The sequence below is a fragment of the Saimiri boliviensis genome, chromosome 2 (assembly GCF_048565385.1).
Source record: "Saimiri boliviensis isolate mSaiBol1 chromosome 2, mSaiBol1.pri, whole genome shotgun sequence".
In the NCBI taxonomy this organism is placed as follows: domain Eukaryota; kingdom Metazoa; phylum Chordata; class Mammalia; order Primates; family Cebidae; genus Saimiri; species Saimiri boliviensis.
This window is the reverse complement of record NC_133450.1, coordinates 126,384,096-126,400,016: the sequence shown is the minus strand read 5'-3', so window position 1 is coordinate 126,400,016 and position 15,921 is coordinate 126,384,096. Positions and strand designations below refer to the sequence as shown.

The 15,921-nt window shown below is 39.2% G+C and overlaps 1 protein-coding gene across 4 annotated transcripts in view; it reads right to left on the bottom strand.

The window, feature by feature from the left end:
* Nucleotides 1-15,921, bottom strand: part of MYO5A (myosin VA) — a 222,489-nt gene that overhangs the window by 38,818 nt on the left and 167,750 nt on the right. For all 4 annotated transcript variants that reach the window (XM_074394231.1, XM_074394232.1, XM_074394233.1 and 1 more), the window contains exons 24-28: nucleotides 15,241-15,389; nucleotides 10,014-10,127; nucleotides 2,734-2,877; nucleotides 2,465-2,518; nucleotides 439-666 (exon numbers count right to left, since the gene is read on the bottom strand). In XM_074394231.1, the coding sequence (XP_074250332.1) occupies nucleotides 439-666; nucleotides 2,465-2,518; nucleotides 2,734-2,877; nucleotides 10,014-10,127; nucleotides 15,241-15,389 (689 nt within the window). The remainder of the gene's footprint in view (nucleotides 1-438; nucleotides 667-2,464; nucleotides 2,519-2,733; nucleotides 2,878-10,013; nucleotides 10,128-15,240; nucleotides 15,390-15,921) is intronic.

The window sequence follows — 15,921 nt, the reverse complement described above, 5'->3', positions numbered from 1 at the left end:
CTTCCATTCACTGACCTCACTTCTCACCACTTCATCTGTTACTTCTCCAATTAAACCAGCTATTTTCAACAAATAATTTTAAAGTTGTATTTAATGCCTTCCCACAGTAAAACAATTCAGATATTTTTGTATTTAGTAAAATTTTATTTTAGATCAAAATTTACTGTGGCCAGATTACTACAGAAAGATTAATTTTAAAACTCATGAGTGAGAGATGAAGCTTTGATGATCATTTGGGATTCCCCTCGCTTTTTGCTCATTCCAATTTATACTTACAATAGTTTTAAACAACAGTGGGATTTTCTTTTTTAATGATGAATCTTCAATTAGATTAAAAATGCTCTTAAGTGTTTGCTGCATTATAAACTGGAGGGAAAGGATAAGAAGACATCAAGGGCAGTCCCCGAACACCCAGTTTAGCTGTGTGCTCATGCTTACCTTGGGTTGGATGGCTTCTTTCTGGCTCACCAGCTGAGACCTTAAGATGAGGACTTCCTCCTTGCGAACATCAAGCTCCTCGCTCACAGAGGTCAGCTGCTCCATGAGGACACGGTAGGCAGGTGCACCTGGGGCAGTCACCTCTGGGGCACTTTTCTCACTGAGGGCCTTGCGCAACTCATTTAGCTCATTCTTCAGTTTTTTGTTTTCTGATTCTAGTTCTTGACGCTGTAGGAAATATGAAGAAAAGTTCATTGCTGTCATCCTCAACTTTACATTGGATGTTCAAACTTCCCCCAAGCTGGTAGAGAATTCTGCTGGAAAAGTTCATCAGAGCTACCCTGGTGAATGGCTTCCTAGGTTCTGCCAGAGCTCTGCTCTACAAATTAAGGAAGTCTGACATCAAGTAGAATTGAGTAAGGTCAATGGAAGTTTGCTTCATCAACCCAAATTCCAGAGTCAAATGTATTCTGGCCTGCCCAGGGTGTGTTCACTGGCCTGGAGAGATTTCTGAGTCTCAAGAGGCAAGTTTAACCCGTGCTATGGAGCCCAGCTTTTGTTTGCAGATAAATATCAGGGAAATCTCAGGGTCCAACTGGCCAGGATATTTCCAATGAATGATTCAGATGGGTGGATCCCTAAAATCTTTAGTAGTTTCCCCTTATTTCCTTTATAAAGCAGAATGTAAAGACTATTGAAGTTTTAGGCTTTTAACTTCTAATTTTAAAAATTTACCATATCATTCAAAGAGATAAAACTGCCTTTAGTGTCTCAATGTCAACAAATAGTGTATTTTTCAAATTTCTTTTCTGTGTGACATGCTTGTGACATTGTGAGCAGAGCCTTGGGAGGTGGGAGGCGAGGCTGAAGGCCTTTCTCCAGCCATACAAAAGGATATGTACATTCTCACCCCCCCGATATTTCATGTCCTAACAGCTAGACCCCGCCACCAGTTAGTGCTGCCCACTCCATGCTCTGTTCAAACAATGGCAATAGGAACCCAGAATAGAGTGGCACTGACACTAGAACAAAAGTGTCACAAGACAGATGTAGACAGGCACTTAAAAAACCATGGTGCCTCATTTAGCACAAGATGCAAGGCCTGATGATACTGCAACACTTATGTATAAACATTAAATATTTTATTTGTTTCTTCCCAGAGACAAAATCTTAAGGTTTGTAGCACCATATCAGTCTTTTCAATGTGTTATATTAAAATTATTTAAAGTCCTTCTTTTTTCTAGTTTAAGAATATATAATGCTTTCTTTCATAAATTATTTTTTTTGTGAAAATGAATGTTCCCTCCCTTCCCTGTCTCCCATCAACTGGCAATCAGATTCTCATCGCTTATTTCCATAATAGAAGACACATACATGTCATAACTTTGACGTGTAACCTACAAATGTTTCCTAAATTTACTATGTATCAGAATTACCCAGAGGTCTTATTCAAACACAGATTGCTGGGCCCTACCCTCCGATATTCTGATTCAATAGATCTAGTAGTGTTAGGCCTGAAAATCTGCATTTCCAACAAGTTACCAGCTGACATTGATGCTGCTGGTTCAGGGACCATATTTTGAGCATCACTAATCTAATGCTTTGTGAATCTGGGCTTCATTCATACTACAGAGAATGCCTTTATTCATTCATTTTTGTGTGAGGCAGGACAAGATCTGGAGAGCAGATTCCTACTGGTATGTCTGGTCTGCCCCATCACACCCAATCAGATTTTTATAGTGGCAGACGTAACATTTGAACCCAGGGCACTTGATGCTAGAGTTCACGTCCTTTACTACCACAGCCTCGAATGGCAGCTACTTCTCTTCCTGTTTAGACTAAAGTCTAGCTTATATGAATAGAATTTATAAAAAGGACAGAAGAAATAACGCTTAATAAGGCTGAAGCTAGGACCTCTGGTGCAACATTCAGCCCTTATGGATGTTCTCTGAGAAAAAGAGAGGCTCTGAGTGGGCCTCTTGCCAAAATAAAATATTCAAAGTCTTGAGCAGAAACTTCCCATTACCTTGAGTGACTCATATTCCAGTTCTGCACCTCTAATTTGTGGTCTTTCTTCTTCCTAGGGAAAATTTAAAGTAAAAGTTTTACATTTTAATTGTCACATTTTTACTCTTAAAATATTTACTTGCTCTACAAAAAACAATGGAGAGTTTAGCCCTCACTACTTTAACCAAGTACTGCTTGGATAGGCTGGATTGAGTCCCCACTAAGGAAGAGACTGCTGAAATGGACATAAAGCCGGCTTCAGCTCTGCGGATGGGCTGTGCTGCGCACCTTGGCCTTGCTGCGGAGCACCTGCTCCTCCTTGCGGTCCAGCTCATCCTGCATCACCTGCTTCTCCTGCTCCAGCTCTGTGACCCGCTTCTGGAGCTTAAGGAACAATGACATGTCCAGAGGCACCTTCTTCTCAGTTGGCTCCTAAACCCCAGGAATCACAAGATGGTCAAGACAAGCCAGAAGACATACAAGCCAATGAGAAAACAACAAACAGTTCAACGGAAAAATAGGCAAACTTACAGAATAAGAAATATAAACATCTAGAGAATATATTTTAAAAATGCTCAACCTAGCTAACAATGGGAGAAATGCAAATTAAACAACAGTGAGCTACTACTTTTCCTGTATCAGAATGGCAAACACTGAAAAGATTCATGATGCTCTGTGTTAGCCACAGTGTCTTGTATGATATTGGTGGAAGTAAAAATAGGCCTTTGAAAAGGGCAATTTTATTGAACTTACTAAAATTTAAATGTGCATACCTTTACCTAGCAAATCTACATTTAGGAATTAATCCTATAGAAACACTTACACAAGTATATGAAAAATATGGAAAAAGATGTTCATTGCAGCATTTTGTTCATTTGTTTGTCCTTGCCAAAAAAAACGGGAAAGACTCTGATTGTCAGTCAATAGGACAGTTGCTTAAATAAATTATGGTATAGCCAAACTGTGAAATATTTTTTTAGCTATTAAAAAGAATGAAGTAGGCCTGGTGCAGTGGCTTACACCTGTAATCCCAGCACTTTGAGAGGCCAAGGCAGGCGGATCACAAGGTCAGGAGTTTGACACCAGCCTGACCAACATGGTGAAACCCTGTCCCTACTAAAAATATAAAAATTAGCTGGGTGTGGTGGCACGTGCCTGTAACCCCAGCTGCTCAGGAGGCTGAGGTAGCAGAATCGCTTGATCTTGAGAGGTAGAGGTTGCACTGAGCCAAGATTGTGCCACTGCACTCCAACAGCAGAAGAATGAAGTATATCAACATGAGCAGATAAACACGTGTTAAAGTATTACATGAACCCACAAACTGCAGGACAGAAAATATATTAAATATATTATATCCTGTTTTTGTTAATAAAACACAAACATATCTGACTTTTAAATATATACCTAGCATAGCATATAAAAATTTGCAAGGCTATCAATGGTTATCTCAGAGAATGGAAGGTACTATGGGAAAGTTTCATTTTTTACATTGCACCCTCCTATATTTAAATTGTTTACAATGGTCAGGTACTACATTTGGAATCAGGAAGAATTATTTTTGAAAATATGAAATGTCAGCATAAATATATTGAGATCACAGAGAAAACTGAAATCTGAAAAACCAAAACATATACAGTCAGCCCTCCATATCCATGAGTTCCGTATCTGTGGGTTCCACACTCTCTCAGATTCAACCAACTGTAGAGCAAAAATATTCCCAAACAACTCCCAAAACAATAAAAATGAAAATGATTGTCACATTTTTACTGTTAGAATATTTACTCCCTCTACAGAAAACAGTGAAGAGAGGTTACCTCTCACTACTTTAACAAAACACTGCTTGGTTAGGCTGGGCTGTGTCCCCACTAAGAAGAGACTGCTGAAATGGACATAAAGCTCAGCCATGGCTCTGCAGATGGGTCTTGGCCTTTTATTACAAATAAAAAACAATACGATATAACAACTATTTATATACCATTTATATTGTCTTAGGTATTATAAGTAATGTAGACATGATTTAAAGAATATGGAAGGATGTGCATAGGTTATACGTAAATACTACTGCATTTTATATAAGAGATTTGAACATCTTTAGATTTTGGTATTCACGAACCAATCCCCTGCGGAAATGGAGGGATGACTGTATAGTCCTTAATAAACTGAAGGATAACCTAATAACATTTTAAAAGTGTGTCAATTGGTTCCAAAACAGAATCACAGTGAGAACTATTAGGATAAACAAAGATACACTAATTAAAGCTAAAAAAAATGGAGACAACTAACCATCATCATGGAAGCTGTGGGTGCCATAATTGTTTTAATATGTTTATTTAAAGCTTTAATTTTGTGCTATTTGTTTTAACATGTTTACTTAACATGTTTACTTACGGCTTTAATTTTGTACTAATAATTTTGTACTACTGTACTTTAATTTTGTACTATTAATTTTGTACTATTAATTCTAATAGTACAATTATTCTTTTTATGAAGAGAAGAGAATAATTGTACAATTAGAATTAATGTAGACAATAAAGAGTCCCTTTGTTAAAGAGAGAGAAGTGGGGATGGAGAAGTGAAAGAATATCAGCAATCATCTATTTAACTAAATGGTCAAAGTATAATTCTTAAATAATTGCAAATCTACCCAATTGTTTCAAACAAGAATGTTTACTTTTGCTTTTGTGGTTGACAGCAGAATAAGCTTTTCTAGAAAATTTAGGAAATAAGAAAAGTTCAAAGAAGAAAAATATAGGCAAAATCCTATCTCCACAGAAAAACTATAATTTTTTCTTAGTCTTTTTTTGATGCATCTATAGATTTAAATAATTAGAATAATATTGTCATTGCCGGGCTCAAGCCTGTAATCCCAGCACTTTGGGAGGCCGAGGCGGGTGGATCACGAGGTCAAGAGATCGAGACCAGCCTGGTCAACATGGTGAAACCCCGTCTCTACTAAAAATGCAAAAAATTAGCTGGGCATGGTGGTGCGTGCCTGTAATTCCAGCTACTCAGGAGGCTGAGGCAGGAGAATTGCCTGAAGCCAGGAGGCGGAGGTTGCAGTGAGCCGAGATCGTGCCATTGCACTCCAGTCTGGGTAACGAGTGAAACTCCGTCTCAAAAAAATAAAAAATAAAAAAAATAATAATATTGTCATTATAATTTCATATGATCTTTCAAACTTGGTATTGCATTGTTTCCCAAATTTACAATATATTTAAATATATAGACAGACATGTCACCATTTGCTTAGCTATTACTGTACAGATGGATGTTGAAGTTGTTTCTAATTTTTTGCTATTGGAATATTATGAAAATAAACACCCTAGTACATAAATATCTAAACAGTAACTTCTTAAAGCCCATTAAATTAGGCCAATTTACACTTCTATCAGCATCCACCACCTTGCCTTGAACAGCAGTGACTAATTTTTAAAAAAAATTTAGCTCTGTTTATAGACCAAAAGTGGCACTTTGTCATTAATTTGCATTTATCTGACTTTTTTTTTTTTTTTTTTTTAAGACAGACTTTTGCTCTTGTTGCCCAGGCTGGCATGCAATACATGATCTTGGCTCACTGCAACCTCTGCCTCCCAGATTCAAGCAATTCTCCTGCCTCAACCTCCTGAGTAGCTGGGATTACAGGTGCGTGCTACCACTCCTGGCTAATTTTTGTATATTTCCTAGAGATGGGGTTTTACCATGTCGGCTGGGCTGGTCTCGAACTCTTGACCTCAGGTGATCCACTCACCTTGGCCTCCCAAAGTGCTGGGATTACAGCTGTGAGTGCCGCCTTTGACTTTTGATGAGATGAATAATTTTTATTTTCAGGAATTTTATATTCATTAGCTACCTTTGGTCTTTTGTGAATTCAGAGCAGTGCTGAGTTAAGTGTTATTCCAATTCTAAAAATGACCTGAGAAGAATCAGTTTAACCAAGAAGTAGGCATTTATAGGCTGTCAAAGTCATCTGTCCACAAATTAATTACACCTGAACTTTTTTCTTTCTGCCTACTTTGTAATACTCAACAATTGAAGGCCGGGCGCAGTGGCTCACGCCTGTAATCCCAGAACTTTGGGAGACCGAGGTGGGTGGATCACGAGGTCAGGAGATCGAGACCATCCTGGTCAACATGGTGAAACCCCGTCTCTACTAAAAATACAAAAAATTAGCTGGACATGGTGGCACGTGCCTGTAATCCCAGCTACTCAGGAGGCTGAGGCAGGAGAATTGCCTGAACCCAGGAGGCGGAGGTTGCGGTGAGCCGAGATCACGCCATTGCACTCCAGCCTGGGTAACAAGAGCGAAACTCCGTCTCAAAAAAAAAAAAATTGGAAAAAGTTTAGCTATATATCTTTTTAATAAAGTCTGTCCTGACTTAGAAGAACAGATATAATATCTTGCTAAACATGAAATCACTACAGAATTTCATTCATATAAAAATTCTTTTCTATGCATCCCCCATAAAATTAAGCACAAAATATTTACATTGAAGCTTACTTAACAATTTAAACATTCCATCTTATATATTTTACTGTTTGTTCATTTATTAATGATGTACATGTATGTTCCTGAAATTTTAAATTATTTAATATTTTCTTACACTGTCACAGAACCTTTCACTCTAGAAATGAATATAATACTTCATTCATTATACCTAAAATATCATTTGGAAATCATTCCTTTGAGCCTTGAATGGGCATTTTTTTGTTTAAAAGAAATCCTCTTATTAAAATGGGATGGTGTTTTAACAACTAGAAGTAGCAAAAAAAAAAAAAAAAAAGAAAAGAAAAAAATGGGATGGGGTAACTCTTTAGACATTGGCTAATACTGCATAAATTACTAGCTGATTGCTAGACGAGCAAAATTCTGTGGATAAGAATATTAAAATAGAAGATGGATGACCACAAAAGATTACATTTGAAAAATGCAAAATGACTTGAGGCATAAAGATTGGTAATTATTTAAGAGCGCTCCTGATGGTGCCCATTCTGAGCCCTGATGACACATCTAATTAAAGAGATACTGTCTAATTAAAGAGATGTCCTCGCTATACCCTATGAGCAAGGAGGTAGATTGGGCTATCTGTCACAGAGATGTTTCTGAGGTTTTGTTTCGCTTTCTTGCCTTAGTAAGGACTTTGTCACCAAGGCTTTTCTAAGAGAGGGAAGCTTTTTAACTGACCTAAAAAATAACACGTCTCTCATCTGAGGAAAATCAAGATAACTAAACTTATTCACAAAATTACCACCACTACAAGCCTGGCAGTCATTCTTAAATAACTCCTAATGATAGCTGAGAATGTTCTGGTGACCCTTCCCCAAATGGAGAAGGTGTGAGAAAGCTCCAGAGCAGAAGAACAGGGATTATCAGTCAATAGCTCCTAGAAGAGGTGCACGCCAAGCAGAAGCACTGGTTCCAAAGCAATGTCAACCCAGCCCATGAAGATCAGCAGGCATGAGAGGGCTGCAAAACAAGAGGGTCTGGCAGGTGAATTCTCCAGAGAGCTACAGACTGGTTTCCAGCAAGCACACCCTTTTTATCACGGCTTCCCCCTTCCAGCAGGAGCTGCTAAAGTGGTACTACACTGGAATGGGCAGTTTGTAAATATACTTCCCTCCAATGACTGCAAGTGACTACTCCCACTGAGATGAATAGGATGTAATCCTAAAATCTTCCTATCTACTTGAAGGCTCAGAAATCCTAATTTTGAAATCTTCTAACTTTGTGGTATTCTCTAAAGATGGCACCAAATGATTCTTCTCAATATACATGTCTTCCCTCCTAAAAAGAGATGGAATCTATTCCCTTTGACTTGAATCTGGGTTGGCCTTGTGATTTTCTTTGACCAGAATGTGGCAGAGCTAACACTGGGCCAGTTCTGGGCCTAGCTCTAATAGGCCTGGCATCTTTTAGTCTTTCACTCTTAGAACCCACCCACCTGCTGCTGAAGAGAGGCTACCTGGAGAGGCCCAAGGAAGAGAAGCAAGCACTCTAAAGAATGCAGCTACATGAGGCACTCCGACTACCACCACATGAAGCAGAAGAACTGGGCAGTCAAATCACACAGAATTATGAGTAATAATAAATTACTGTTTTTAAAAGACCACTAAAATTTGAGCTAATTTATTGCATAGCAATAGATAACTGGAAATTCAGACTCGGTGCTGCTGTGGGTGGAGTCTGTTCTCTTGTGTCCAGGCCTAGGCACATGCTGCAAGGCAAATAACTCAGGTATAATTAACACACCATAATTAGTCTAGGCATAGTTAAGACAGCATCCACCTTGACTTGGTTCTTATCCCTACTCCCTGACTACACTGGTGCCCAAGTGAGCTGTTCCATACTGTTTTGACCTAATCAGTACAAAAAGGTCACCTCTTAAAAGAAAAAGGTACACTGGCATGACATGGACAAGAACAGTTGTAAAACCAAATGCCCATATGAAAATATCCTGCTATATACTGGCCATACTGTTATATCCATGGGCCCCAGCCAATGTTAGCTGTAGATAAAAAAGGGATTAGAGACTTGCAGTGTAGAATCCCTGGATGGAAGTCCACAGAAAATAATGGCTTAAGAACATGAACTCTGAAGAGATAAGCCTCAGTTAGAATACTGTATCTGACATTTATAAGCTGTGAACTTGGACAAACTACTTAGCCTTCTTGTATGTTTGGTTCCAATGATACTACATTTCAACTATATAACATTTTTCTTCAAAATTAACAGAATGAGATGACAGAAACTTCATTCTTAAGTAGAACTAAGACAAGAAAGGAAAGAATTATTCAATTTCTCTAGCTATTCTGTCAGAAGCAGTCTATTTCTGATGTGGCCATTTTCAAAGAATATGATATAAAAAGAGGACAGTTGTGCTTGAATTACCCATTACTGAAACTATATCATATTTTAAAAGATCTCAGAATTGGTTGGGAATAATCTAACTAAAAGTCACTGTACTCTTGGAGTTTCAGTAATACATCATTTTGGTTTCATACCACATAACACAAAACATTAAAGCAGGTTTCTAAACCATTTTTCATGAATTTTTATAGAAGAAAGTTACACTGGTTAAAAACTGGCATAAAACAGAGACAGCAGTTATGTTAAACTCTGGGGCACTGGTGTTTATAACATTCAAGGACAAAGGGCTTACTCTAAAAATAAGTCACCTCTGTCTACAGAGGTGGTCTATAGATAAAAAATTAATAAATGATAAATAAATAAAAATAAAATAATTTGCCTCAGTCTGAAATAAATTCCTGATAGGCTATATTTTCTGTACACACTGAAAGAGAATTATAAAAATAAAATCTTACCATCAAAATGACATTAAAAATAAAAATTTGTATTGACAAAAAATATGTGCAATGGGTATGTATGTACACAGCACTTATGTGTACAAAAACATAAATAAGTTTGTATCTACAAGTCATTTATGAAGAATAAATGATTCAAACAAATCCTACTTTTATGGCCAATTGGAGTCTGCTCTGCAATAGAAATGCTCCCTGTTAATAACAGCACAGTCACATCATACTTTCAGTGACAGATGTCTAAATTGTACCTCTGTCCTCAATGGAATGTCTTCCATTTCTGCAATTTCAGAGCTAAAGGTATATTCAGACTCGTTGCTGCTGTGGGTGGAGTCTGTTCTCTTGTGTCCAGGCTTAGGCACATGCTGCAAGGCAAATAACCCAGGTATAATTAACACACCATAATTAGTCTAGGCATAGTTAAGACAGCATCCACCTTGACTTGGTTCTTATTCCTACTCCCTGACTTATACTGGTGCCCAAGCGATCTGTCCCATACTGTTTTGACCAAATCAGTACAAAAAGGTCACCTCTTAAGAAGGTACACTGGCAAGACATGGCATGACATGGACAAGAACAGTTGCAAAACCAAATGCCCAAATGAAAATCACTTGTGATTATTAGCCAAGTTGCCTTTGGGTGTTGAAAGCTTTGAGCGATCAGACACATTGGGTGAAGCAGTGCTCGCTGAAGCATTGGGTGAAGCTTCCAAGCACTGACTTTAGTGTTGCAATCAAATAAAACTTACCAAAAACCTCTTAAGATATATTGAAATGACAGGCACAATCATTTTACTGCATGGTAATTAGGCATAAATGGTTAAAAAAAAAGAAGAAGGAGTTCACATAGGTGGCTCTAATTTCTGTCACTTTAATACGTGAAGTTAAATCTCCGGAGTTAGCAGTGGGCAGTGGGCAGAATGCACAGAACACGGGAGGTAAGAAAGCTGCTCTAGGAATCCTCCGAAGAGCTTTTGGTTATTACCTGAGGGCATCTGGGTGGCATTTTTATGTCATGTGATACCTAGGAAATTAGTGTTCAGAAAGCTCATGGGGTATAGAAAAGTTTAGCAACTACATCCCTTCCCTCCTGTAGAGAGTAACTTGAAGGAAGAAGGAATTAAAGGCTGGGTTTGTGTCTCTCACTCTTAGCATGTCCCCAGCAGGAAAGGTGGAAAGGTCCAGTGGCCCTTACTCTCACAGTGTTACAGGTCCTGAGGGCTTCAGAAAGGCCTCTGAGAGTTTTCTCACCTATCCAGTTTTCTTTTTCCCTTTCTCCAGCTGCTGGAAAAGAGCTGGAAGCCACAAATAATTTCTCTCTTCCCTTCCAACATTCAGGCTCATGGAGAGCAGTCTCATCCAGAGGCACTTAAAAGTCTCCCAAGCCAGACTGGGCGTGGTGGCTCACGCTTGTAATCCCAGCACTTTAAGAGGCCAAGGCAGGCAGATCACTTGAGGTCCGGAGTTTGAGACCAGCCTGACCAACAGGGAGAAACCCCATCTATACTGAAAAAAAAATACAAAATTAGCTGGGCATGGTGGTGCATGCCTATAATCCCAGCTACTTGGCAGGCTGAGGCAGGAGAATCACTTGAACCCGGGAGGTGGATGTTGTGGTAAGCCGAGACTGTGCCACTGCACTCCAGCCTGGGCAACAAGAGCAAAACTCTGCCTTAAAAAAAAAAAAAAAAAAAAAAGTCTCCAGGCCAGCCCAACCTGTACTCCAGTGTGAAGGGAAGACACAAAAACACCAGCACCTCTGAAATGATCCAGAAGCTGGAGTGCATATGAAATCAAAGGCACTCAGATTCACTGTTTACAGACACAGGCACTCTTACTTAAAGTTCCCAGCCCAAGCCCACAGTTGAATGAGTAGCATTTATTTAATAAACTGGTTATGTCACTAAGAAAAATAGGTAGTCCAGATAGACACCAAGACAAAGATTTTTAATAAGCTTATTAAAAATGAGAGAGATCCCTGTCTTCTCACATTTATACACCATTATAGAAGGAATACCTTGAGGCATTAATAGAAGCAACACTGCTTTTTGCTATTTAATGTAACTTTTGGATATAGGGCAGTGGTTAAGTGTTCTGGGTCTGAAATGAGATAGAGCTAGGCAAGAATACCAGCTCTTTCACTTACTTGTCCCTTACTCAACTTTTCTAGGCCTCAGTTTCATCATCAGGAAAAAAGAGTTACTAATTTCTACCTCATAGGGTTTATATGAGGATTAAATAAGAGTGTGCAAGTAAAGAGTTTGGCTTGGCATAACAAGCATTCAATGAATGTTAACAGCTGCTGCTGTGATTGCTGGGGCACTGCAGTGATTCAGCAACTTCCTTGTTGGTAACTTTTCAATTGTCTGTTTTTAGGATTTTGTTCCTCCGTTCAAGTTTTTTAATTATAAGGATATATGTTTGACTGGATCATCATGTTCTCCTTCAAGATCTGTACCTCCCTCCTCTTCTGCTGCTGATTTCTCCCATGATTCCTTCTTTCAGAACCGGTTTTACTCTCTTTGCCAAGACTAATTACCCCACTATTGACATGCTGGTTTCCTTCCCCTCTCTGGAATTAATTTATCTTTAAACACTTTATAAGCCTGGATTCCCATGCCTCATCATCTTTTCATCATTGGCTTGAAACTTAGCCCTGGATTGGTCCTTCCTCATTGCCTCTGCCCCTATATTCCCTGGACAACTGACTGTTCTTGGAGAAAAATCCTACAATACTTCTTGTACTAGGGCCAACAACTCTAGAGGTTGGTAATGAGTGACACTATTAGTTTACTACTGTTCTTTGGCCCATGTATCACATAGTTTATGGGAAGCCCTGAAGGCAGTGTATCAAGTCCCCTTCCTAGAGTTTCCTCCATTCATCTGAGGACTCTGTTTACAACCAAATGCTTCACTGGCTCTGGATTGAAGCAGTGAGAGCACCATTTGCAGAACAGTGTCAGTCTAATATTAGTCAAGTACTCATCTGTTAGCTGTAAAGTGCTACCTAAACATTAAAATAAGACATTGTCATTAACATTTTAACTGTCCTGGGTTATAAGGTCAAGTTTTTTACTCTCTGCAATTCTGGGCAAATATTTTCTGCAGAGATCGTGATCTTGATTATATCTGGCGCTAGGAAATGAGACCTAGTGAAGACATGAGCAGGAAGCAAGCGAGCTCTGATCTCCTTTTCCCTTCATCCGACCATTTTGTCTCCCAAGAGGAATGACAGTGAGTCACAGGCACACAATGGAGAGGACACATGACTGAGAAATAAGAAATTGAGCAGCTAAAACTACCCCTACCCTTACAGCACTGCTGGGAACAGATGGAGAGCACACAGACTTGCTTAGCAGGAAGGAGGAACCGTGCCAAGCTGCTGGAGGATGCCATCACTGCAGGGCCTTTCTAGAGATGGCCACCTTCTCAACTAAAGAGACTCATAACTTCCCCACAGATGTATGTCTCTGGAATATGCTCAGAGATGGATACATGTATGGCACCTCCTTCTCTCTCATTTATTTTCTGAAATTCATATTGCATGCACTACTAAAGAATCCAAGAGCCGGGCGCGGTGGCTCAAGCCTGTAATCCCAGCACTTTGGGAGGCCGAGGCGGGTGGATCACGAGGTCGAGAGATCGAGACCATCCTGGTCAACATGGTGAAACTCCGTCTCTACTAAAATACAAAAAATTAGCTGGGCATGGTGGCGCGTGCCTGTAATCCCAGCTACTCAGGAGGCTGAGGCAGGAGAATTGCCTGAACCCAGGAGGCGGAGGTTGCGGTGAGCCGAGATCGTGCCATTGCACTCCAGCCTGGGTAACAAGAGCGAAACTCCGTCTCAAAAAAAAAAAAAAAAAAAAGAATCCAAGAAATTCTGCAGAAAAAAAAATCTGTTTATCTCTGTTTAATCTGGTATATTACCACATTTATTTTACCTCAGAATTTCTTTTCCAATGCCACTTACTAACATCCCAAATAACTAGGGGCCTCAGAAACACCTACTGGGTTACAAAGCTTGGCTCTAGCCACAACTGAAACAGAGATTAACCATAAATAATGGCATGGTTGTCTAGCAAATAGAGCAAACAAAAGTACACCAAAGAATGGAACTGGGGAGCAAGAATACTGAAAAAGAGGAAAAAGATTCTAGAGAAAACTGAGAATTACAGAATGTGAAGAAAGAAAGGTTTCAATGGGACCAAGGGTAGCATAGTGATCATGGAAGATGAAGCTTAACAAGGGTCCTTAGATTTGTCAGTTACGAGGACAGTTATAATGGTGACTTGCATCTACTTCTAATTTCTCTTTGTCACACATAAATCAGAGTAGTGAGGTTTAAAATTATGGTCCAATGTGGAATTTATATTACTTTCTAGCCTCTTTTAGACAAGATTTTCTCATCTGCAAGGTGATGAGAGGCTATCTTTTGTATTACATAATCTTTTATTTTGACTTTTTAAGTGTCATATTGTAATGTACTTTGTCAGTAGGTCCAGATAGAAGCAAAATTTGAAGCAAATACTCTGCCCCACAGATAATGAATTATCTTGCTTTTTATAGATATCTCAGAGCATTTCTGGTCATTTGTATAATTAGGTTACCGTTAAGGCTGGTACTTGTAGGGAACAAGAGAGCTTGGGAACTCTTTGTTTCCTGATAGTGGGATATGTGGAACGGGGAGGATGTGCAGAATTATTAGAAGTACGAAAGGGCCGGGCGCGGTGGCTCAAGCCTGTAATCCCAGCACTTTGGGAGGCCGAGGCAGGTGGATCACGAGGTCGAGAGATCGAGACCATCCTGGTCAACATGGTGAAACCCCGTCTCTACTAAAAATACAAAAAACTAGCTGGGCATGGTGGCGCGTGCCTGTAATCCCAGCTACTCAGGAGGCTGAGGCAGGAGAATTGCCTGAGCCCGGGAGGCGGAGGTGGCGGTGAGCCGAGATCACGCCATTGCACTCCAGCCTGGGTAACAAGAGCAAAACTCCGTCTCAAAAAAAAAAAAAGAAGTATGAAAGGTACATTGGCAAATGCAGGAGTCCTTAAATAGGTAAGATAATTCATTACAAATGGAGACCAAATTTTCTTTTCATAGGAATATATCTTCAAAATTATAATCAAAACCAGTCTACATGTAAATTTCACATAAAGCCATTAATATATAAAACAAAGCCCGACTGTACTGACTTTATAGTATCACATAGATCAGTTTTTAAAGTGTTTGACTTTACTGAAATAGTTGTGAATAAAATTATATGATTTCTGAGATTTGCTTTAAAATAATCCAATCCATTGGATGGGGCTGGGGAGATGGAATGAGAGGTGATTATGTGTTGAACATTCTGGAATTGCATGGTAGGTACACAGAAGGTTGGAGGTTCATTCTACTATTCTATTTACTTTTGTAATGTTTAAAATTTTTTGTATATGTTTAAAATTTTTCATTAAAAAAAAGCAAAAGTGTTTGACTCACCACCATAAGGGTCATTTCTTCCTTGAGATCATCATATCGTTCTTCTAGGCGACTGAACTCATTCAGAAGGTTCTGATACCTCAGCCTTTCATCATTAAGGTCGAGTTCTAGCTGTTTTGTTTCTTCTACTAACTTCTTCTCCATAGTTTCTGAAATTAAAAAAAGGATACGCATACCAAAGATGGCCCCTTGAGAATGCAATAATGTAAACACGTATACTGATTTCCAGTTTCTCTGCAGGGAATTTTATTTTAGTACCACTGTGATCTATGAAGAATGTCTTAGTGAAATGTAGGAAAACAAAAAATGAAATAATTTATTAATAATAATCATCTACTGAGTTATTCCATATATTCTGGCTTTAGTCCTACTAGTTGATACACTGGTTACAACACATCCTTGAAAAACTTTTACTAGTCATTGTCTAGTACAGGCGTCCCCAAACTACGGCCCACGGGCCGCATGCAGCCCCCTGAGGCCATTTATCCAGCCCCCCCGCCACACTTCAGGAACAGGCACCTCTTTCATTAGTGGTCAGTGAGAGGAGCACAGTATGTGGCGGCCCTCCAACTGTCTGAGGGACAGTGAACTGGCCCCCTGTGTAAAAAGTTTGGGGACACCTGGTCTAGTAACTAAAGTATAACTATTTTTATTCGAATGGCATTCTATTCATAAAATTCT